We start from the raw sequence: 25,252 nt of genomic DNA, 5'->3' as shown, positions 1-25,252 counted from the left end.
AAATCTATTCCAGTGTAGTTGGGAGAATGGATATAATCTATTAGTGCAAAAATTATGTGGACTACTAAGACTGTTCGGGTGGAAGCAGCATTCACTACAAATTGTTATTTTCTTGCCTTTAAAAAAAAATAAAAACAGGCAAGACCAAGCTGCAAATGCCACTGAACCCCAAGCTCACCGCACAGAATTTAATCATAGATCTATTTAAAGAACGTTGTTTTATTCATTAAAAAAAATTGTTGCATCGAAACGCCATACCTGATGCAACCTTTTTCAACTCTCCATTCTGCTGTAATTCTAACCAGGAATCAGTTAGAATTTACACCATTTATTCTTTGTGTGTGTGTGTGAAGTACAATGAATAAATCATTCGCTGGACTGACTTCCCGATGTTATTTTAGTTCCACAATTTTTCTGCTCCAAAAAAAAAAAAAAAAAGCCAAGGTTTGTGGACTTCACAAAAATAAATTTCAAAGTAACTACCTGACACAAGTCGGCATACTTGGCAACTGGTTTAAAGTTTAAATGTAGACAAAGTACACATATCGCTTGCGAAAGAAATAAATACAACATATCTGCTCTGTGATAGAAATTTCCAGTAGATGTCAAGGGGCTACGGAACTCCCACTAAACGTGTAAAGATGCTTAAACATGTGGCAGTTCAACATCCAAACTGTTTAGCAAATGCGCCCTTCAGCAGTAAATAGTCTAAAAAACTGCACCTTTTGCATAAATCGCAGATCAGTAGTCAATCTTCTAGCTTGGTACCTAATACTTAATACTGATTTGAACAATTGCAAGCCCATTTTCTAGCCAGGAAGTCCATGTCAACTCAATTTAAGATGTGCACCACGCTGTGAGGATTCCACAAACCTGGCTTCGAAACCTGTAATTTTGATTATACTATCCACAGACCTGAGGAACAAGGGAGGTTGAGAAAACTCCAAGGCTTCGTGCAGTTCAGAGTGCCTACTTCTGATTTCAAAATAAGATGTCCAGTTTCTTCCAGAAGAACATTGGTTATCATGGTCGAGACTTTGGCTACAAAATATAGAAAAACAGGTTCACCCGTCAAATTCACGTTGTGACAGCAGGACACCTCATTTAATTCTCAACAAACCTTATTCTCAATGAAAACAAAAGTGAAAAAATGAATCAGTCTTGTGCAGGGCCGGCAACATCTCTGGAGGACATGGCACGCGAGGCGATGTTTCAAGGATCACGACCCTTCCTCAGACATGAAGAAGAGTCCTAACCCAAAACGTCACCTATCTTTCTTCTGCACTTGTATAGGGCTCTGGTAAGGCCACATCTGGAGTATTGTGTACAGTTTTGGTCTCCTAATTTGAGGAAGGGCATCCTTGTGTTTGTGGCAGTGCAGCGTAGGTTCACGAGATTGATCCCTGGGATGGCGGGACTGTCATATGAGGAAAGATTGAAAAGACAAGGCTTGCATTCACTGGAGTTTAGAAGCATGAGGGGGAATCTTATAGAAACATATAAAATTATAAAAGGACTGGACAAGCTAGAAGCAGGAAAAATGTTCCCAATGTTGGGCGAGTCCAGAACCAGGGGCCACAGTCTTAGAATAAAGGGGAGGCCATTTAAGACTGAGATGAGAAAAAACTTTTTCACTCAGTTGTGTGAATTTGTGGAATTCCCTGCCACAGAGGGCAGTGGAGGCCAAGTCACTGGATGGATTTAAGAGAGAGTTAGATAGAGTTCTAGGAGCTGGTGGAATCAAGGGATATGGGGAGAAGGCAGGCACACGTTATTGATTGGGGACGATCAGCCATGATCGCAATGAATGGCGGTGCTGTCTCGAAGGGCCGAATGGCCTCCTCCTGCACCTATTCTCTATGTTTCTATCCATTCCCACCCTAGATGCTGCCTGGCCGGCTGAGATACTCCAGTACTTTGTGCTTTACGCAAGATTACTGCACCTGCAGTTCCCAGTGAGCCCATCATGTTCTGGACTGGTGAACCCTCTGCCACAGGGTTCCCAGCCTTTGACAAGCTCCTGAGGCTGCATCTCTCAAGCCTCTGGCCCAGGGTGGTTCCCAGAATGTTGATGGAGGTGGCCATGCCATTGATAGTTGGAGTAGAGGTCGTCACTGGCTGATACTCGAGGCACAAATGGTGCTCGCCATTAACTAGCCCTTGGCTGAAATAGTGTTGATGTGGACGGTTTGAGTTTTTATGTGGTTGCAAACAGAATTGAAAATCGTGCAATTATCAATAAACATCCCATTTCGATCTACCTGGCCAAAGCCCGTCCCACTGTGCGAGGTAATTCAAGAGCTCTCCCGAGTTTAAAAAAAATCGGACTCGTGGTATGTACGCAGAATGTACTTACCGGGAACGCCGGAGCTCGGGACGTCGCTTAGTGGCTCGTAACGCTAAAGGCAGGTACCCGGGAAATGTGGGAAATTCGTGATGATTTTTCAACATTGTGAAAAATTTCCACGAGAGCCCCGAGTACCCACAAACGGCCATTACTGCAATTCTCCGAGTTCGAATCGGGAGGAACTCGGGAGAACTCTTGAATTACCTCGTACAGTGGGACAGGGGCTCAAGTGATAGCTGGGAATGGTTGCCCCTAGGTCACTGTCCCGCATAGATGTCTGGTTGAGATGGTCGACTTTCCAACGACCCAATCATCTTGTCTTTTACCCAGGGCAGTGGAAGTCAAGAACCAATGGACATAGGTTTATGTTGAGAGGGGAAAGAATGAATCAGAACCTAAGGGGCAACTTTATCACTCGGGGGTGGTAGGTATATGGAACAAGCTACAAAGGGGGGTAGTTGAAGCAAATACTATTACAATGTTTAAAATACTTTTAGATACGTACGTGGATAGGGAAGGTTTAGAGCAGGGGCAGCAACCTTGTTCACAGAAGGTAGACAAAAATGCTGGAGAAACTCAATGGGTGAGGCAGCCTCATTCAATCCTTACATGTCCCACCCTCTGAGTTTCTCCAGCATTTTTGTCTACATTTGATTTTTCCAGCCTCTGGAGTTTTTTTAAAAAACGTGTTCACAGAAGGTGCGTGGTCGTGCCGGCGGCTTTGCGCAGGATGTGGTACCGCCATGGCTTGGCCCTCAGGCAGGGCGCTCGGCCGCGCCACTCGGGCAGGGCGCTCGGCGGGCTGGATGATTACGGGGGGAAATAAATCCGCCTGACGGCCGGTTGATTTCGAATTATGGGCCGCATCCGGCCCGGGGGCCGCAGGTTGCCAACCCCTGGTCTAAAGGGATATGGGCCAGACTCTGGCAAGTGGGACCAGCGTAGATGGGGATTATTGGTCAGCATGAACAAATTGGGCTGAATGGCCTGTTTCCATGCGATATGGCAATATGACCAAGAAGAATTTGTAGGTTGTTGCAGAAATAGATATTCTTAAAGGTAGCGGAGTCAAGGGATATGGGGAGAAGGCAGGAACGGGTTACTGATTGGGGATGATCAGCCATGATCACATTGAATGGCTTGAAGGGCCGAATGGCCTACTCCTGCACCTATCGTCTATGTGTCTAGGTTAATAAATAAATTCCAGAGGACAACATTAAAAGGAACAGTAACAAGCACGAGAGTAATACAATTAAACATTTGAAAAGTTCCCAACCCAACCAACATCAGGTGGCGGGAATAGGATTGAGAGCCTTTAGTCTTTTAGACTTTAGAGATAGAGCGCAGAAACAGGCCCTTCGGCCCACCGTGTCCGCACCGACCAGCAATCCCCACATCAGTCCCCTATCCTACACACTAGGGACAATTTACAATTCACAGAAGCCAATTAACCCACAAAACGGTACGTCCTTGGAGTGAGGGGGGTGGGGGGGAGAAACGGAGCATTCAGGGAAAACCCACCCGGTCTCGGGGAGAACGTGCAAACTCCACACAGGCAGCACCCGTAAGGATTGATCCCTGGGCTGTGTAAGCCGGCAACTCAACAGCTGCGCCACCGTGCTTCCCCCATGGGCCTGTCCCACTTAGGTGGTTTTTTTTTGGGCGACTACAGGCGACTGCCACATCATTTTCAACATGTTGAAAGTTTTTCAGCGACAGTGGCGACAATTGTTGCTGTCGTAAGTCGTCGCCAGGTGTGGGAGGTGAATTCGGTGTCGTAGGAAAATTAGTTCCTGTCAGTCACCTAAAGAGTCGCCTAAGTGGGACAGGCCCAGGTCTAGACTTAAACCACTTATTGAAGCGTGACACCCCCTTGGTTTTCCCTCCATACCTGGTGGAGGAGAGTGTTATTGGAGAGGCCCGGCGTTCCTGGGATCACACCGGGATGCTTCGAGTGAACGTTGTTTACCACGGGCGCTTTGGCGAGCTTGTTCGCCCTGTTGCCGCCGTGGATGGCAGCGGAGCCCGGCGAACCTTTCCGCTTCCGGCCTTCCAGCCTGTCCAGCGGCGGGTGGGGATGTGGGAAGGCGGCGTGCGGGCTCGCCAGCTGCTCGTTGGCCTGGTGCACGAAGGGCCCCAGCGAGAGGGTGGAGTCACCGCTGTTCATCACCACGCTCATCCGCTTAATCGACTCCGCAGGGGCCCCCGCCTGAAGCCCTTTCCCCGACGGCTCGTGCTTGAGGCCCAGAGAGTTCATCTTGTTCGTACAGTTCAGGCCAACGTTGTGCGGGCTGCCGTAAGACGACGAAACGGATGAATAATTAGACGTCCCCAGACTCCCGGAATTCAAACAATTTTTCTTCGGGGCTTCCGCGGAATAGATGGAAGGAGAATGCAATGGCAGTGCAGAATTGTTCTTCCTCCTCCTCCCAGAACTGTTGCTGTTATTGTTGCTACTGGAGTTACTGTTGTTGCTGGTAGGCGGGGGATCTTTCGGTTTGAAAGACCTGCTGGGCTTCACTTTCTGAGGTTTGTTGAAGACATGGGAGGGGACCGAGGAGAGCCCAGAAGGCATGGCAGATGGTGAAGGTACGTGTCTAGATTGCATACAGTGAGCTGGGTCCGCAGAGCCCAAGGCAGCGGGGTGAGCCGTCAGAGTAGTTGCATATGACGGCACGGGTTTACTGTTGGCCGATAGGAATGGAGAAGACACCAACAGTGGAGATGACAATGAGGAGGGGGAGGAGGAGACCACACCTGCAGTACCGACACTGGAATGCGACAGGTGAGGGACAACCATGCTGCTGCTGGGAGCGCTGCACTGCCCCGACGTTGGACTGTCCACCGCAGGGGGGATTTTTCTGAGAGAGAAAAAGGAAGTTAATTTAGAGTCAGTCGTACAGTACAGCACGGAAACAGGCCCTTCGGCCCAACTTACCCACCCCATCTACACTGGTCCCACCTGCCCGCGTTTGGCCCATATCTCCCTTACAATCGCTCCACACTTTCAAATATCTACTCTCAGACAGCAACATTTCTTAACCTTGCGCTGAACGTTATTCCCTTTATCATGTGTCTGTACGTTGTAAACGGCACGATTGTAATCATGTACTGTCTCTCCACTGACTGGTTAGCACGCAACAAAAGCTTTCCACTGTCCCCGGTACACGTGACAATAAGCTAAACTGTCTATCCTATCCATGTACCCATTGAAACGTTTCTTAAATGACTGTCACAGACAGACCTGTGCTTTTGAAAAGAGATGATGGTCCACATGGAAGACATTTTCATGAAAAACATCTTGCATGGAAACGTTGCCCCTCATGTTCCTAGTACATTTACCCCTCTCACCTTCAACCCATATCCTCCGTCTAGTACATTATTATCATTTTCTTTACTCAGAGAGTGGTGGCTGTGTGGAATGAGCTTCCAGTGAAGGTGGTGGAGGCAGGTTCGTTTTTATCATTTAAAAATAAATTGGATAGTTATATGGACGGGAAATGTATGGAGGGTTATGGTCTGAACACAGTTGTATGGGACTAGGGGAGAATACGTGTTCGGCACGGACTAGAAGGGTCGAGATGGCCCGTTTCCGTGCTGTAATTGTTATATGGTTATATCATATGTACTGAGGTCCAATGAATAGCTTCTTGTTGCGTGCTATTTTCAAGAGAGTCTTAGATTTAGCTCTTAGGGCTAAGGGAATCAAGGGAGATGGGGAAAAAAGCAGGAACAGGGTACAGATTTTGGATGATCAGCCATGATCATATTGAATGGCTGTGCTGGATCGAAGGGCCGAATGGCCTACTCCTGCACCTATTTTCTGTGTTCTATTCAGTCAATGCAAAAGCTTTACATTATAATGTATGAAGGGGGGGGCCTCGACTCGAAACATCGCCAATTCCTTCGCTCCATAGATGCCGCCTCACCCGCTGAGTTTCTCCAGCATTTATGACTACCTTAAACATCTTTTGTGATGTCCTGACCTTTTCATTTGCACACGGCAACTTCCGCAGATCGTAAATTGAAAGAAACTCAACCATTATATATTTTTTTGTTGGGCTTACTTACTTCCACATTTGTGAATTAAGATGCTTTTCGACCATGGAACTAAGTGCACATCGAAAGTGGTCCCAGCGCCTCTCAAACACAAAGCAGCCTCGGCCAATCTGCCGACTTCCAAACGTGCAAATCTGGTCGGAAACAAGAAAGTTGAGGAAAAACCGGAAAACTACGGAACAAATTGACAATGATGGATTTAAATCCGATGCTGGGTTGGGTGAGGTGGGGGAGGGGTTGGGGGTTGGGGGAGAGAGGGGGGACACTTTTCTTTTTCTTCCTATATCTTTCTGCTTCACTGCTTTGGTAGTTTAGGGAACTTTCTTTTGTTCTTCTTCAATCTATTTTTTTCACTTTCTACTTTTCTTTCATTTTCTCATTCTTTTCTTTTTTTCATTTTCATAATTTAGGTTATAAGGTTAAAAATGAAGCTGTACAAAAATTGTATCATTTCAGATGCCCAATGTTTTATCTTGGTACAATTGCTTCTAATAATTCTTTTTTTAAAAGAATAGAAATTGACCTGACGGATTACATGAAACTTAATCATTCTCATAACCATCCCTATGTCTGACCATAATTCACTTATTTGGTATTAAAGGGTATATAGGTCGACTACCGATTTTCCGCCGCCCTTGGTTCTAGAGCCTTTCTGGATCATCCGTTTTTGTCGGACCAACAGAGGTCATGGCCTTCCGGGATGAGGCCGACGGTACTGGAATGTTCCGCTGTGGACGCCGAGACACCAGCCTGGGAAGTCGGCAATGGGAATGGATATGCCGGGTCTGGCCGGGCCGGAGTTCCAGAGCCCCGGCCGCAGAGGGGCAAATCTGAGCCGCCCATCGGGTGCAGAAGTCCCAATGAGGTCGAGATCGGGTGACACATTTTCAGGGGGGGACTTCTGGGGGGGGCGGGAATTTCAAATGAGCTCGCGGAATATAGAGTATAGAAGTTGGGATGTAATGTTAAAATTGTACAAGGCATTGGTGAGGCCAATTCTGGAGTATGGTGTACAATTTTGGTCGCCTAATTATAGGAAGGATGTCAACAAAATAGAGAGAGTACAGAGGAGATTTACTAGAATGTTGCCTGGGTTTCAGCAACTAAGTTGCAGAGAAAGGTTGAACAAGTTAGGGCTTTATTCTTTGGAGCGCAGAAGGTTAAGGGGGGACTTGATAGAGGTTTTTAAAATGATGAGAGGGATAGACAGAGTTGACGTGGAAAAGCTTTTCCCACTGAGAGTAGGGAAGATTCAAACAAGGGGACATGACATGAGAATTAAGGGACTGAAGTTTAGGGGTAACATGAGGGGGAACTTCTTTACTCAGAGAGTGGTAGCTGTGTGGAATGAGATTCCAGTGAAGGTGGTGGAGGCAGGTTCGTTTTTATCATTTAAAAATAAATTGGATAGTTATATGGATGGGAAGGGAATGGAGGGTTATGGTCTGAGCGCAGGTAGATGGGACTAGGGGAGATTATGTGTTCGGCACGGACTAGAAGGGTCGAGATGGCCTGTTTCCGTGCTGTAATTGTTATATGGTTATATGGTTATATGGAATTTTGTCCAGATTAAAAGGAGGTGCCAGACTGTGAAAACCCGGCATATAACACGATAAAAACCTGAAAAACTGAGTGCGCTGATATTTTAAAAAAATCCCTGTTCCCGTTTGCAACTTACAGCAGCCGGCCGAGGGTGTTGTCCAGAATAATAGCAGTCGAGTTTTTCCGCCAGCTCCTCCTTCTCCTCACATTCCCCCTCGTCGCTAGACAACCTGGATGCAGAGTCCGGAGCGGCAAGTGAGGCGTGCAGTTCGTGTACCGATGCAGTGTCACCGACGGTGTTGCCACTGTGCTGTAACGTACATGTGGCCGGCCTTCAAAAGGAAGTGAAGATTTGTTGGTGTGTGGAAGGACACACAACATCTTGCAGCAAATACACATCAAGGAAATTTGCAGCACAGAACGTCATCGGAGATCCTTTCTCCCCAGCGGCGATCAAACTGAACAACACCTCCACCTTCTGTCGTGGGGTAAACACCCTCCCCCCCTCCCCAATCTCTGCACATCCCCCGATCCTGGACTCTCCACTCATCACTTCATGTTTCAGGTCTCTTGTTGTGTTTTATAACTGTTGGCAGATCAATTTCCCTCCTGGGATAAACAAAGTTCTATCGTATCGATTGTATCCATCAGCAGTGACAAAGATGCTTCACATCACGAACGGCCTGTAAAAGGAGCCCCACGCAATGACAAACCTCAGCTTTTGAGCCACTCAGCGCTATATGTATTTGCTGATGAAGCATCCGGAGCCAAAACATCACCTATCCACGTTCCTCACATTTATCCACGTGGATAAATGTGAGGTTATCCATTTTGGTGGCAAAAACAGGAAAGCAGACTATTATCTAAATGGTGGCCGACTAGGAAAGGGGGAGATGCAGCGAGACCTGGGTGTCATGGTACACCAGTCATTGAAAGTAGGCATGCAGGTGCAGCAGGCAGTGAAGAAAGCGAATGGTATGTTAGCTTTCATAGCAAAATGATTTGAGTATAGGAGCAGGGAGGTTCTACTGCAGTTGTACAGGGTCTTGGTGAGACCACACCTGGAGTATTGCGTACAGTTTTGGTCTCCAAATCTGAGGAAGGACATTATTGCCATAGAGGGAGTGCAGAGAAGGTTCACCAGACTGATTCTTGGGATGTCAGGTCTGTCTTATGAAGAAAGACTGGATAGACTTGGTTTATACTCTCTAGAATTTAGGAGATTGAGAGGGGATCTTATAGAAACTTACAAAATTCTTAAGGGGTTGGACAGGCTAGATGCAGGAAGATTGCTCCCGATGTTGGGGAAGTCCAGGACAAGGGGTCACAGCTTAAGGATAAGGGGGAAATCCTTTAAAACCGAGATGAGAAGAACTTTTTTCACACAGAGAGTGGTGAATCTCTGGAACTCTCTGTCGCAGAGGGTAGTCGAGGCCAGTTCATTGGCTATATTTAAGAGGGAGTTAGATGTGGCCCTTGTGGCTAAGGGGATCAGAGGGAATGGAGAGAAGGCAGGTACGGGATACTGAGTTGGATGATCAACCATGATCATATTGAATGGCGGTGCAGGCTCGAAGGGCCGAACGGCCTACTCCTGCACCTAATTTCTATGTTTCTATGTTCCCCAGAGCTCCTGTGTTGGAAGTAACTGCAGATACTGGTTTACACCAAAGACAAAATGCTGGAGCATCTCAGCAGGTCAGGCGGCATCTCTGGGGAAAAGGAATAGGTGGTGCTTCGAGTTGGGACTCTTCTTAAGACTGAAAGAGAGGGGCAGGGAGATGATGGTGGTGGCGAGGGGGGGGGGGGGGGGGTTGTGAAATGGAGACGGGAAAAGACCAGAACTAATCAGGGCCATTACCATAACGGCCGGCCCACTGTGGACTACACCCTTCCTTGGGTCATCTGTTGCCCGCCCAGATTAGTTCTGGCCTTCTCTCGTCTCCATGTTCCCACCCCCCTCCCCACTTCTATCGTTCAGTCTCAAGAAGGGTTCAAACCCAAAACGTCACAGCTCCAGTGATGCTGCCTGACCCAATGAGTTATATAAGCCAGCAATTGTGTATTTTCATTACTGTTTTTTATGAATTAATTAAAACTACTGACCCACATTTTTAAAAAAAAATGCATCAAATGTGACAATTATAGCCATCTAAGACCTCCTTATGAAATACTTGTCTGAAAAAGGGTCTCGCCCCGAAACGCCACATATTTCCGTCTCTCCAGAAATGCTGCCTGTCCCGCTGAGTTACTCCATCATTTTGTGTCGAGCTTCGATTTAAACCAGCATTTGCTACACATTCCTTGTTTGAAAATAGCTATTAAATAGTCCTGTCAGTTAGTGTACACAATTATGTTACAAGTTGTAGTACATGTAAACTGGTAGCAATGTAATTAGACATTTGACATTTCATACTTGTTCTACGAACAGATCTGACTGCACTTGAATCTTTGAATTGATCATTTTAAACAGCGAAGTACAATAAGCTACAAAGAATGCACCAGGAAGCAACATTATTATATAAATAGTGTGTTTGCTCCTTCACATCATTTTTCACAAAACACTATAACGTTCTCCAGTAACAGAAACAAGGAACTGCAGATGCTGGTTCATAAAAAAAAAGGCACAAAGTGCTGGAGTCACTCAGCAGTTCAGGCAGCATCTCTGGAGAAAATGGGTAGGTGACATTTCATAGGTTTTCGCAAAGGGATAGGAGGCAAATTAGGCTATTCGGCCCATCAGGTCTACTCCGCCATTCAAACATGGCCGATCTATCCGTTGTTCCCAACCCCATTCTCCTGCCTTCTCCCCGTAACCCCCGGCACCCATACTAATCAAGGGGTCGGAACAGAGTCTGAAGAAGATTCAACCTGAAACGTCACCGATCCACGTTCTCCAGAGATGATGATGTATAACCTGCTGAGTTCACAAGTTTGTAGGAGTACAATCAGGCCATTCGGCCCATCGAGTCTACACCGCCATTCAATCAGGCTGATCTCTGCCTCCGAATCCCATTTTCCTGCCTCCTCCCCATAACCCTCGACACCCGTTCTAATCAAGAATTTGTCCATAAAAATACTCCAGCACTTCGTGTTCAGAATCTAAAGAAGGGTCCCGACCCAGAACGTCACCTGTCCACGTTCCCCAGTGATGCTGCCTGACCCGCTGAGTCACCCCAGCCCTCTCTAATCTACACTTTACTCCTTCTAGTTTTTTTTTTATGTGTATAGGGTCTCATCACACCTGCATCAACTCCACCTACCTTGGAAGACTTGAATTGTAAAATTTGGTTTTGCCAGACACCATTGGTTTTACATCCGATGCAGCGTTTCCATGGGAATTCAGGTGCAATTCCGGAGAAGCTTTCGATGGCGAGGGATGTAGTTCCCTGAGAAGGGGTGTCTGGTGGTGATGATCGGAGATTCGATGCAATTCTTTTTCCCTGGGTTTATTTTTGTGCTCCGCCAACAACAGGTCAAAGTGTTTCCTACGACCCAGTACTGATCGCCGATGGCTCAAGGAATGTGTCTGAAAAGTTCCAGGAGGAAAGATGCATCAATCAATCGCAAATATAGTCATTTTAACGTTGTCATCGCAAACTTAACATTTCCAATGTCTAGCCCAATTAAACAAACAGTTCCTTCATTAGAAGATTCTGCGGCACGGTGGCGCAGCGGTAGAGTTGCTGCCCGACACCGCCAGAGACCTACTGGAGGCAGGAAACATCTTCCCGATGTTGGGGGAGTTCAGAACCAGGGGCCACAGTTCAAGAAATTTAGAACGGAGATGGGGAAAAACTGTTGTGAATCTGTGGAATTCTCTGCCTCAGAGGGCGGTGGAGGTCAATTCAATTCAATTTCAATTCAATTCACTTTAATGTCATTGCACAAATACAAGTATGGGTACAACGAAATGCAGTTTAGCGTCAGTCCGTAGTATAGTGCAATATAGAAATAAAAATACAGAATAATCAAACAATGTGGACGGAGAGACTGGAGAAGTCTATCGGCGGGACTCCGAGTTCAGTAATGTGATGGTATTTTTGTAGAAGCAATTCACTGGATACTTTCAAGAGAGAGTTAGATAAGGCTTAAAGAAAGCGGAGTCAGGGGATATGGGGAGAAGGCAGGAACAGGGGACTGATTGTGGATCACCCATGATCACATTGAATGGCGGTGCTGGCTCGAAGGGCCTCATGGCCCACTCCTTCATCTATTGTCTATTGAGACCTGGGTTCGATCATGACTACGGGTGCTGTCTGCGCGGAGTTTGCACGTTCTCCCCATGACCGCTTGGGCTTTCTACGAGATCTTTGCTTTCCTCCCACACTCCAAAGACGTACAGGTTTGTAGGTTAATTGGCTTGGTGTAAATGTAAATGATCCCCAGTGTGTGCGCGTAAATATGTGGGGATGGCTGAGCGGAAGGGCCTGTTTCCGTGTTGTATCTACACTAAACTCGGTATGTTGTCAAATGCTCACTTGAACTTCTAACATAATAGTTTTAGTTTAGTTCAGTCTAGTGTCATGTGCACCCAGGTACAGTGAAAGGATTTTGTTGCGTGCTAACCAGTCAGCAGAAAAACAATCCATGATTACAGTCGAGCCGTCCACCGTGTACACACACAGGATAAAGGGAATATAATGCATAACGTTTAGTACAAGATAAACCAGTAAAGTCCGATCAAAGATAGTCCGAGGGTTTCCAACAGTTGTTCATAGATTAAGTACATACATAAATACATACATATAGCCCTCACTCAGGACGTTAAGAAAGGCTTGAGAGTAAAGAAGAGTTTTAAGTCATGACTTAAGAGTCGATGGAGGGGGCAGTTCTGATGTCTAGGAGCTGCAACCGCAAAGACGCGGTCGCCCCTGAGCTTCTGCCTAGACCGCGGGATGTTCAGTAACCCCAGGTCAGCTAATCTGAGGGTCTGCAGATGCTGGTTTATACCAAAGATAGACACAGAATGGCGGAGTAACTCAGTGGGTCAGGCAGCATCTCTGGAGAACATGGATAGGTGATGTTTCCGATCTAGTCAGCCTGAAGAAGGGTCCCGACCAGAAATGTCACCTATCCATGTTCTCCAGAGATGCTACCTGACCCGCTGAATTACTCCAGCACTCTGTGTCGATCTCTCTTGAGTTTCAGCAGGTGTAAAGTAGAGAGCATACTGACTGGTTGCATCTCGGCCTGGTTCAGCGACTCAAACGCCCAGGAACGAAGGAGATGCATTGCAAAAGGATTTGGTATAGGAACAGGGAGGTTCTGCCAGATCCAGGGTAGCATGGAGTATTGACAGTTTTGGTCTCCCTGAGGAAGGACACCATCGAGGGAGGCAGACCAGACTATTCTGGGAATCTCTGTCTTATGAAAAAAGACTGGATAACTTGCAGCTCTCTAGCATTTAGAAGAGAGAGGGGATGCCAGAAACTTACAAAATTCTTAAGCCGTTGGACAGGCTAGATACCACCCCTGCCATTGGGGGAAGTCCAGGAAACTGTCACGGCTTAAGGATAAGGGGAAAGCCTTTAAAACCGAATGAGAAGAACTTTTTTCACACAGAGAGTGGTGAATCTGCAACTCTCTGTGCATTAGTTGCTGATCAGGCTATGTGTAAGAGGGAGTAGATGTGGCCCTACTGGCTAAGGGGCACGGGTAGGGAGAGAAGGCAATCAAACTGAGTCAAGTCAAGTCATATTGAAGTCAAGCTCGAAGGGCCGAATGTCACATCCTGCACATACGAGATGTGCAGTGAAATGAAAATGTGGTGAAAATGCTCGCCCGGACTTTTGTACAAATCTCCCCACCATCGAAACAACCTACAACAAAATGCCTATAAAACACAATCAGCAGAACACCACCCCAGCCGCGCTCTCAATCCACCCCTGGCATTGGGAAGTCTGAAAACTGTAACGGCCAGGTTCAGGAATAGCTTCTTCCCAAACAATCCTCTTGCATGCAGGCTCAGTGCACTATTTCTGTGCATTTGCTGATCAGGGATGTGTCCGAGTATGTAAATACTGTACTTCTCAACCTCTAACCCTGTGTGTTTGCACATACGTAATCGGAGCAGAATTAAGGGCCTGTCCCACTTTCACGACCTAATTCACAACCTTTTTTACTCGTGGACATTTTTCATCATGCTAGAAAAACGCCCCGACCTACTTGATGCCAGGAGTACCCACGACTAGCATCGTGACCTACCTACGACCTCGTGACGATCATGCTGCGAGTATGAGTCAAGGGCAAACTCGGCAGAGGTCGTGAATTAGATCGTGAAAGTGGAACAGGCTCTTTAGGCCATTTGGCCAGCACCATCGAACTCTTGATTGATGTTGGGTCAGCGAGGACTCGGTGTTTCCATGCCCATAAGCTAATGTTATAGGGGTAGCATAAGGCCATTCGCCCCATCAAGACTACTCCGCCATTCAATCGCGGCTCATCTATCTTTCCCTCTCAACCCCATTCTCCTGCCTTCTCCCCACAACCCTTGACACCCATTCTAAGTGCCCATGCAGTGTCTCTAACCTTATCCGAGGCGCCATTATCAGAATAGAAAGCTTTGCGTTAACCCACCTTGCATGTCAGAGATCTTGTACATGGTTTCTTGGATTCAAGATCAACAACACCACAATGTCTGTTTGGGTCGAACTCCCTTTCTGCAAAGCAAATGGAAAACATTGAGCACGCCGTATAAGATATCCCTTCGAATTACCATTTCGGCTTCATGGGAAAGAATGTCAAAATCGTGCTGAAAATGAGGTACCCAATGTTTAATTTTGTCACGAATATTTGTGACTCAACTCAGCTCGAGGTGAGAGGGCAAAGTTGAAATGAGATGTGCAGAGGGTGGTAGGGGCCTGAACGAGCTGCCAGGGCTGGTGGTTGAAGCTGATAGAGATACAGGAGATGGAGGGACAAGAATCATGTGTATGTAGATAAGACGTGGTCTTGGCATCATGTTCAGCATGGACATTGTGGGCTGAAGGGCTCGGCCCTGTTCTCTACATGTTAACCCTCTGGACAAGTTTCACCAGCAAAAAAAAACTAAATAAACTCCCAATTTGAGCTGAAGAAGTTGCTCAAATTCAAATTCCCCTGACACCATGTTGAGAATTTGTAAATCCGGGCCAATAATCTCAGACTCTGGGTTGTACCCCAGTGAATCAACCACTGCACTATCTTGCTATTGAGGGAGTGCAGCGTAGGTTCACAAGGTTAATTCCCAGGATGGCGGGGCTGTCATATGCTGAGAGAATGGAGTGGCTGGGCTTGTATACTCTGGATTTTAGAAGGATGAGAGGAGATCTCATTGAAACTTTGGACACGCTAGAGGCAGGAAACATGTTCCTGATGTTGGGGGAGTTCAGAACCAGAGGCCACAGTTCAAGAATAAGGGGCAAGCCATTTAGAACAGAGACGAGGAAACATTTTTTCTCACAGAGAGTTGTGAGTCTGTGGAATTCTCTGCCTCAGAGGGCGGTGGCGGCCAATTCTCTGGAGGCTTTCAAGAGAGAGCTAGATAGGGCTCTTAAAGATAGCAGAGTAAGCGGATATGGGGAGAAGGGAGGAACGGGATACTGATTGGGGATGATCAGCAATGATCATATTCAATGGCGGCGCTGGCTCGAAGGGCCGAATGGCCTACTCCTGCACCTATTGTCTATTGGCATGTGCTTAAAAAGGATTGGAGCCACAAGTGACTGCAGATGCTTAAATCTAGAGGAACAATCAGGAGGGGCATAGATGCCTTACAGCACCAGAAACCCGGGTTCGATCCTGACTACGGGTGCTGTCTGCAGAGAGCTTGTACGTTCTCCCCGTGACCTGCGTGGGTTTTCTCTGAAATCTTCGATTTTCTCCCACACTCCAAAGATTTGTAGGTTAATTGTGTGTAGGTGTAGTGTGTGTGTGTGTGTGTGTGTGTGTGTGTGTGTGTATGTGTGTGTGTGTGTGTGTGTGTGTGTGTGTGTGTGTGTGTGTGTATGCGTGTGTGTGTATGTGTATATGTGTGTGTGTGTGTGTGTGTAGGTGTGTGTGTGTGTGTGTGTGTGTGTGTGGGTGTGTGTGTGTGTGTGTGTGTGTGTGTGTGTGTACGTGTGTGTGTGTGTGTGTGTGTGTGTGTGTGTGTGTGTGTGTGTGTGTGTGTGTGTGTGTGTGTGTGTGTGTGTGTGTGTGTGTGTGGAGGTGTGTGTGTGTGTGTGTGTGTGTGTGTGTGTGTGTGTGTGTGTGTGTGTGTGTGTGTGTGTGTGTGTGTGTGTGTGTGTGTGTGGGTGTGTGTGTGGAGGTGTGTGTGTGTGTGTGTGTGTGTGGAGTTGTGTGTGTGTGTGTGTGTGTGTGTGTGTGTGTGTGTGTGTGATAGTGTAGGTGTGTGGGGATCGCTGGTCAGCATTGACTCAGTGGGCCGAAGGGCCTGTTTCTAAACTAAAGGAGGACTGATGCAGCGTTGCGACAAGATGTTTGCAACACCCTTTTTCCCCCCCAAACCTCCCAACATAGACCACTCAACCCACCGAGTTCCTCCAGCAGATTGCTTGTTGCCTCAAGAGAAGATATGCATTCAAACATGGTTTAAACTACCAACGTTACAGAAGCTCCACAACATCTACTCAATACTCACCTGACAAGCGCTTGTGAGAATAGGGTTTCTTGGTGTTTTTACGGTCTTCAAGTTTCTTCTCCGCGGACGACGGAGCCGACAGAAGATTCTTACCATTGGGTATCTGCCCGACGGAGGTCAGGGGTGCCTTTGGTATTGCGGGATTATTAAGGCCAGTCTTTAATGAAGCACTCACAGTAGTGGAATTAATGGGCACAGGCATGACTTTCAACAACGGACCATCCACCTTCACATTAGGATGCACCTTCTCCGCTTTCACCAGTGTGGACATGCTGCAGAATACAATGGTTTTCATTTCAGAAACACTGGCAAGCAACACATTTTGTATCATAGAAACATAGAAAACAGGTGCAGGAGGAGGCCATTCGGCCCTTCGAGCCAGCACCACCATTCATTGTGATCATGGCTGATCGTCCCAAATCAATAACCCGTGCCTGCCTTCTCCCCATATCCCTTGACTCCACTAGCCCCTAGAGCTCTATCTAACTCTCTCTTAAATCCATCCAGTGACATGGCCTCCACCCTGTGGCAGAGAATTCCACAAATTCACAAACTCTCTGGGTGTAAAAATACCGTTTTTGATACACCCTTACACAACTCTCTCTCACCTCAGTCTTAAATGGCCTCCCCTTTATTTTAAGACTGTGGCCCCTGGTTCTGGACTCGCCCAACATTGGGAACATTTTTCTTGCATCTAGCTTGTCCAGTCCTTTTATAATTTAATATGTTTCTATAAGATCCCCCCCTTGGTTCTTCGGTATCCTTGGTATTTAGTTTAATTTAGTTTATTAAAGTGCATTGTTTGCAGGCACGATCGCCAAACTTTTAAAGAAACATTTAGACAGGTACATGGATAGGACAGGACAGGTTTTACAGGCCAAATGCGGGCAGGTGGGACTAGTGTGGACGGGGCATGTTGGTCGGAGGGCTCGTTTCATAAGTGATAGGTGCAGAATCAGGCCATTCGGCCCATGGTCTACTTCGCAATTCAATTATGGCTGATCTATCTCTCCTTCCTATAAACATTGACTTCTCAATCTTCAAGTAGCCCTTGCTTTCCCTCCCCCACCATCCCTCCCCCTTCCCAGATCTCCGACCAGTCTTACTGTCTCCGTCCGACTCCATTTTATCTCTAGGTAGACAAAAATGTTGGAGAAACTCAGCGGGTGCAGCAGCATCTATGGAGCGAAGGAAATATGCAACGTTTCGGGACGAAACGTTGCCTATTTCCTTCGCTCCATAGATGCTGCTGCACCCGCTGAGTTTCTCCAGCATTTTTGTCTACCTTCGATTTTCCAGCATCTGCAGTTCCTTCTTATACATTTTATCTTTGTTGTTATCCTCTCCCAGCTAACAATGATCTATTCCACATTTTTCCTTGATCTCCATTCCCTTTGTCCTATTTTCACACCTTACACTTCCTTATCTATGTATCTCCCTCTCCCCTGACATCAGTCTGAAGAAGGGTCTCGACCCGAAACGCCACCCATTCCTTCTCTCCAAAGATGCTGCCTGACCCACTGAGTTACTCCGGCACTTTGTGTCTATCTTCCATTCTCCTGCCTTCTCCCCCTAGCCCCCGACACCCATACCAATCAAGAATCTATATATCTCTACTGCCACGCTTTCTCTATGAAGCCGAAAGATCAGATATACTTTGCATTCATAAAACCAAGGTTATCTCCCTATTTCGGTTTGCCGCTGGGCCGGGCCAAGATGGCCATTCGCGGGTCCAGTCAGCCGGTAGTCTAGAGCCCTGCCCGAGTCAATTCCCTGCCCAATTCCAGGCCCACGTCTCCCTGGAGAGGGAACATACAGTGTCCACGGGACTCTGGGGGCCTTCTGCGAAACTTTTTCACCCAGAGACTTGTGAATTTGTGGAATTCTTTGCCACAGAAGGCAGTAGAGGCCATTTCACTGGATGAATTGAAGAGAGTTAGATCTGGGAGCTAGCAGAATCAAGGGATATGGGGAGAAGGCAGGCACGGGTTACTGATTGTGGATGATCAGCCATGATAACAATGAATGGCGGTGCTGGCTCGAAGGGCCAGATGGCCTCCTCCTGCTCCTATTTTCTATGTTTCATACCGTATGACTCTGACTTAGTTCAGTTTAGAGATACAGGTCCTTCAACCCACCAAGTCCGCGTCTTCCAGCGTACACTAGCATTATCCTACGCTCCAGGGACCATTTGCGATTTTTACTGAAGCCAATTAACCTACAAAACTGTACGTCTTTGGAAAACGGGAGGAAACCGGTGGTCACGGGTAGAACGTGCAAACTCCGTACAGACAGCACCCGTAGTCAGGATGGAACCCGGGTCTCTGGCGCTGTGAGGCAGCGACACTGCTGACTCCACCTATTGTACATGTATGATATGATCTGATGGGCAGCGTGCAGAAGCGTTTCACTGTAACTCTGCGCACGTGACATTAAACAAACCTTCGCCATAAAGGATGCAAGTTCTCAAATTCGAAACTTTGATAAAATATCTGAATAAGATATAGGAAAACAATGCAGGAGTAATTTGTAGAACAGGCAGAGAGAGAGAGAGAGAGAGAGAGAGAGGGAGAGAGAGAAGAGGGCAGGCTCACTTTTTGTCGTGGTGCATCCTGCCGTGATGAACCGTGTAGAAGGGTCTGTTCATGCTGCTGATGTGGAGTTTATCTTTGGGGGATTTTTGTATCTTCGAGCTGGACGAAGGGCAGGTGCCGACAGATGAGCGGCTACTCCCACAGTCGCTGCCACCTCTGCTTTTGGAGAGCGCGGAAGAATAAGTGTACGCAGAAGTCGGAGAAGTTACAGGCGGTTTGCTTGACGTACTGTGTCTTCTCTCTGCAAGGAAGAACAATAAAACAATTCAGTCTTGGCCAGCAATGAAGTTCTTAGTTCTTAGATCTAAGTTTTAGGTTTAGGGATACAGCGCGGAAACAGGCCATTCGGCCCACCGGGTCCGTGCTGACCAGCGATCCCCGCACGTTAACACTACCCCACACACACACACACACACACACGCTCACTAGGGACAATTTTACATTTACACCAAGCCAATTAACCTACAAATCTGTACGTCTTTGGAGTGTGGGAGGAAAACGAAAATCTCAGAGAAAACCCACGCAGGTCACGGGGGGAACGTACAAACTCCGTACAGACAGCACCCGTAATCGGGATCGAACCCGGGTCTCCGGCGCTGCATTCGCTGTAAAGCAGCAACTCTACCGCTACGCCACCGTGACTGAAGATAGACACAGAAAGCTGGAGTAACTCAGCGGGACAGGCAGCTCCTCTGGAGAGAAGGAGTGGGTGACGTTTCGGGTCAGGTCCCTTCTTCAGAGTCAGAGTCAGGGGTACAGGGTGACACAGAGATATGGAAGGGTGAGGTGTGAAAACGACAGGTCGAAGGGGATGGTGATCAAGGAAATGTCGAATGGTTCACTGTTAGCTGAGGGGAAGGTGACAATGGGTAACATTTAATCTGGACTGTGAAACTAGTCAGAGAACGAGAATGGGGGGGAGAGGCAGAGAGAAAACCCTCCGTTGCCGAACCAGCAGGTCGAGGAACAGCTTCTTTCCGGCGGCTGTCACTCTACTCAACAACGTACCTCGGTGACTGCCAATCACCACCCCCCCCCCCGGACACTTATTATTTTTTTTATTCAAATCGATTGCTATGTCGCTCTTCAAGGGAGATGCTAAATGCATTTCGTTGTCTCTGTACTGTACACTGACAATGACAATTAAAATTGAATCTGAATCCGAATCTGAATCTGAGAAGGGGAAAGCAAGGGTTACTTGAAGTTAGAGAAATCAAAACCATACCGCTGGGGTGCAAGGTGCCCAAGCAAAATATGAGATGCTGTCCCTTCAATTTGCGTTGTGTCTCACTCGGACAATGGAGGAGGCCCAGGACAGAAGGGTCAGTGCGGGAATGGGAGGGGGAGTTCAAATGTTCAGCAACCGGGAGATGGTGTAGGCCCAGGTGGACTGAGCGGAGGATTTCAGCGATGGACTCCTCTTTATCCACACTTGCATTGCAAAATATTAATTCCAAAATTTAGATTTTTTTTTTAGACAATAGACAATAGGTGCAGGAGTAGGCCATTCGGCCCTTTAAGCCAGCACCGCCATTCAATGTGATCATGGCTGATCATCCCCAATCAGTAGCCCGTTCCTGCCTTCTCCCCTGACTCAGCTATTAAGAGCCCTATCTGACTCTCTCTTGAAAGCATCCAGAGAAACTGCCTCCACCGCCCTCTGAGGCAGGGAATTCCACAGACTCACCACTCTCTGTGAGAAAAAGTGTTTCCTCGTCTCCGTTCTAAATGGCTTACTCCTTATTCTTAAAATTTTAGAGATACAACATGGAAACAGGCCCTTCAGCCCACAGAGTCCACACCGACCCTCAATCACCCGTGCACCGGTTCGATCCGGCACACTGCGGACAACCTGCACGGGCCAATTAAGCTACAAACTCTCAAGTCTTTGGGAAGTGGGAGGAAACTGGAGCATGCGGAGAAACCTACAGGGGGAACGAGAGCAGACAGCACCCGTAGTCAGGATCGAACCCGGGTCTCTTTTGGTGAGAGGCAACGTCTCTACTGGTGCCTCAAATAAAGATGATTTTTAATGCATTTTAAGTAGTAACGCAACATCTTAGAAGCACGGCACCATGAGTCAATTGTGGCAAATTGCAAACGCGTTGTTTTTAATCAACATCACAAAGTGGAAAGGTGACCATTCATGTCTGTTGAAACGTTGGGTCCCTTCTTCAGACTTTTCTCCAGAGATCTCAGCCTGATCCGCTGAGTTACTCCAGCACTTTGTGTCTATCTTCGGTACAAACCAGTGTCTGCAGATTTTAAATGTTACTCAATTGTGAAATTGGGGATCGTGCCAAGAAAGGAAATGAAAAGTAGAACATACACAGCTAAATTAAAATGTTATTATTGTATTTCTCCAACTAGCAAAGTTACTTAACACTCGTTTTTAATATTTGGTTCCAATTATTCATGTGTGACGTTTGGTAAATGTCAGCAGTCTATTTATGTAGTATCAATGTCATAGCCTCTCTCCATCATTTTCTCAGCTTGATCTAAAAATGTATATGCTCATAGAGACGGCTAGATAGTGTCTAAGAAGGTAGCAGTTATTTATGTTAGTCGTGGCTCAGTGATACAGTGCAGAAACAGGCCCATCAGCCCACCGAGTCCGTGCCGACCAGCGATCTCCACGTACACCAGCTTTATCCCACACACCAGGGACATATTACAATCTGTCCCAAAGCCAATTAACCTACAAACTAGTGTTTAAGAAGGAACTGCAGATGCTGGAAAACCGAAGGTAGACAAAAGTGCTGGAGAAACTCAGCGGGTGCAGCAGCATAGATAGTTTCTCCAGCACTTTTGTTAACCTACAAACTAGCATGGCTTTGGCGTGTGGGAGGAAACCAGAACTCCCAGAGATAAGCCGTGCAGTCACAGGGGGAACGTACAAACTCTGTACAATAGACAATAGGTGCAGGTGTAGGCCATTCGGCCCATCGAGCCAACTGTGATCACGGATGATCATCCACATTCAGTACCCCGTTCCTGCCTTCTCCCCATATCCCTTGACTCCACTATCTTTAAGAGCTCTATCTAACTGTTTGAAAGCATCCAGAGAATCAGCCTCCACTGCCTTCTGAGGCAGAGAATGCCACAAATTCACAACTCTGGGTGAAAAAGTTTTTCCTCGTCTCCGATCTAAATGGCCTATCCCATATTCTTAAACTATGCCCCCTGGTTCTGGACTCGCCCAACATCGGGAACATGTTTCCTGCCTCTAGCGTGTCCAATCCCTTAATAATCTTATATGTTTCAATAAGATCCCCTCTCATCCTTCTAAATTCCAGTATATGCAAGCCCAGTCGCTCCATTCTTTCAACATATGACAATCCCGAGAATTAACCTCGTGAACCTACGCTGCACTCCCTCAATAACAAGAATGTCCTTCCTCAAATTTGGTGATCAAAACGGCACACAATACTCCAGGTGTGGTCTCACTGGGGTCCTGTACAACTGCAGAAGATCCTCTTTGCTCCTATACTCAACTCCTCTTGAATGAAGGCCAACATGCCGTTAACTTTCTCAGACAGACAGCACCCATAGTCAGGAACAAACCTGGGTCTCTGGTGCTGTGAGGCAGCAACTCTACCACTGCACCACAGTGATGCCCTAACTCCCCAAAACTTGGAACATTGTCAGCCTTTAGTCTGAGGACAAAAATGCTGGAGAAACTCAGCGAGTGAGGCAGCATCTAAGGAGCAAAGGAAATAGGTGACGTTTTGGGTCGAGACCTTTTGTCCTTTACTATGATATTTAAAGATCACTGTTGAAAATAGCTACCCAAGAGAGAATGGAGCATTCTGAAACGAAGTAGAAGATTTCAAACAGTGTCTTTAACGCGAGAAATCTTTCCATGGCAATAATGAGAGTTTAAATGCAAGTTTCAATCGTTTATATAATTGGTCTCATTTATATCAGCCAACAATCATCGGGTTCATTTCTCCCTTATTTCTATCCAGGAATCTACAAGTTTAATTAGTTTAGTTCAGAGATATATCGCGGAAACAGGCCCTTCAGACCACCGAGTCTGCACAAACCAGCAATCCTGCAAACTAACACTATCCTACACACCCTAGGGACAGTTTATACACTTATACCAAGCCAATTAACCTACAAACCTGTACGTCTTTGGAGTGTGGGAGGAAACCTGAGATCTCGGAGAAAGCTCATGTGGTCACGGGGAGAACGCACAAACTCCGTACGGACAACATCCGTAGTCGGGATCGAACCCGGGTCTCTGGCGCTGTAAGGCAGCAACTCTACCGCTGCGCCACCGTGATGCCCATAATTATATTCAAGTAATGAACACCACTAGAGTGAGATGGCGTCGTAAAATAAACTTTTTGCCGATGACAAATCACTTTAAATTAGAATTACGCTATAATTAATATTTAACAATCACCCCGCGACAAGTTAAAATATGTTGTTGGTAGACAAACGTGCTGGAGAAACTCAGCGGGTGCAGCAGCATCTATGGAGCGAAGGAAATAGGTTACTTGTTCTTACCTTCAGTCTCCCATCCAAACTACAATGCTCTAAAAACACCCGTGGTTTACCATGTACAATGAGAATATGTTTTAAAACGGCAGCAACCCAAGTTTGTTCAGTTCAGATTAGTTTAGTTTATTGTCACGTGTACCCACTTTGCCGATGACTAAACAGGGAAAAGCATTAGAAACCAAACAAGATTTGGTAATTCTGCAAGGTAATATATTGAATGGAAGCACATAGACAGGGGGATAGAACATTCAGTTCTGAATAAGCAGTAAAACTTTAATAGTGTACATCAAGATTTAACAAGCTCATGTCAAGATCATGCAATATCGAACCCCCAAAAGCACTTTCATTCTATTTAATTTTAAAATATCTTGGAACGCATATTCATTACAAATAGCTTGGCCCTTGACCAACTTTCTCTTGTGTCTTTATCGCCATGGACGCATATATATTTTTTTAAATACCCTTCGCAGAAAAGGACAAAGACCAACCGAATAGTGAAATGCCTGCATAGAGTAGGTATGTTACAAAACCTACCTGAATCGCCATTGGGAATCTGCCCTCAGCCATGTCGGCGATTTTGGCGCTGTTTGGAGGGGGCGGGTTTAAAACGCGATTTTTACTAGGCTGTACTAATCGCACATGTTCAGCCTAGTAAATCATTAACGAAAAATCGCTGCAAGACCCGGTCGCAAAAGGTATTATTAGTTTTATAGGCCTCGATAATATAGTTATTAATAGTTTAAAATTACTGTTTCATCTCGCAACCTCTCGCAGCCCCAGGGTTTTATAGAGCAAACAATTAAAGGTATGTACCTTATTTTTACATTAAATGGGGCATATATATAACTCTATATATCAAATTATCTATAACGAATAGCTCATTTTGGGCTTTTTATATCCCGCAGTATTTTTCTCGGCACTTGAGGGCACTAATCTAGCGCTATGTCAACGTTCTAAACCGGCGCGTTCCACATGAACCCACTAGAAAGCCGATTTAAATGGGCATTTATTTACAGCAATTGAACACTAAATTCCTTCCATTTGGCCTATAAATTAATGTAAATTAGATATAAAAATCATGTTATATTGTGAATTATTTGTGAATAATCTTTGGACACTTAGGCTATTTAAAAATGTTAATCTTTCCTTAAGAAATGGCCGTTTGATTATCCAAGATCACAGCTTTTTTGTAATGTCCATTGAAAATCAATATGGAACAAGATGCTAATTTCCGAGTATGAAAATGGTCATAACTTTTTTAATACTTGAGATATGAAAGTGAATTTGGTGTCAAATTAAACTTATTGTTATGCTTTATCTGATGGGATAAATTGCAGACTTGATTTTTTAAATCTCAAAATTTTGTAACATTGCTACATAGAGTGGATGTGGAGAGGATGTTTCCACTAGGGGGAGAGTCTAGGACTAGGATCAGAATTAAAGGACGTTCCTTTAGGAAGGAGATGAGGAGGAGTTTCTTTAGTCAGAGGGTGGTGAACCTTTGCCACAGACGGCTGTGGAGGCCAAGTCAATGGATATTTTTAAGGCAGAGACAGATAGATTCTTGATTAGTGCGGG

General features: G+C 46.3%; 1 protein-coding gene across 1 annotated transcript in view; it reads right to left on the bottom strand.

Moving 5' to 3' along the window:
• Nucleotides 1-334: 334 nt before the first annotated feature.
• LOC129704492 (ataxin-7) overlaps nt 335-25,252 on the bottom strand; it is a 67,170-nt gene continuing 42,252 nt past the window's right edge. The window contains exons 4-11 of the mRNA XM_055647603.1: nt 19,166-19,406; nt 16,572-16,843; nt 14,528-14,610; nt 11,212-11,477; nt 8,085-8,280; nt 6,419-6,540; nt 4,239-5,208; nt 335-1,041 (exon numbers count right to left, since the gene is read on the bottom strand). Coding sequence (XP_055503578.1) covers nt 1,024-1,041; nt 4,239-5,208; nt 6,419-6,540; nt 8,085-8,280; nt 11,212-11,477; nt 14,528-14,610; nt 16,572-16,843; nt 19,166-19,406 — 2,168 coding nt within the window. The 3' untranslated portion in view covers nt 335-1,023. The remainder of the gene's footprint in view (nt 1,042-4,238; nt 5,209-6,418; nt 6,541-8,084; nt 8,281-11,211; nt 11,478-14,527; nt 14,611-16,571; nt 16,844-19,165; nt 19,407-25,252) is intronic.

The sequence above is a fragment of the Leucoraja erinacea genome, chromosome 16 (genome assembly GCF_028641065.1).
Source record: "Leucoraja erinacea ecotype New England chromosome 16, Leri_hhj_1, whole genome shotgun sequence".
Lineage (NCBI taxonomy): Eukaryota > Metazoa > Chordata > Chondrichthyes > Rajiformes > Rajidae > Leucoraja > Leucoraja erinaceus.
The sequence above is the reverse complement of the archived record's forward strand: the minus strand, read 5'-3'. Positions and strand labels throughout refer to the sequence as shown.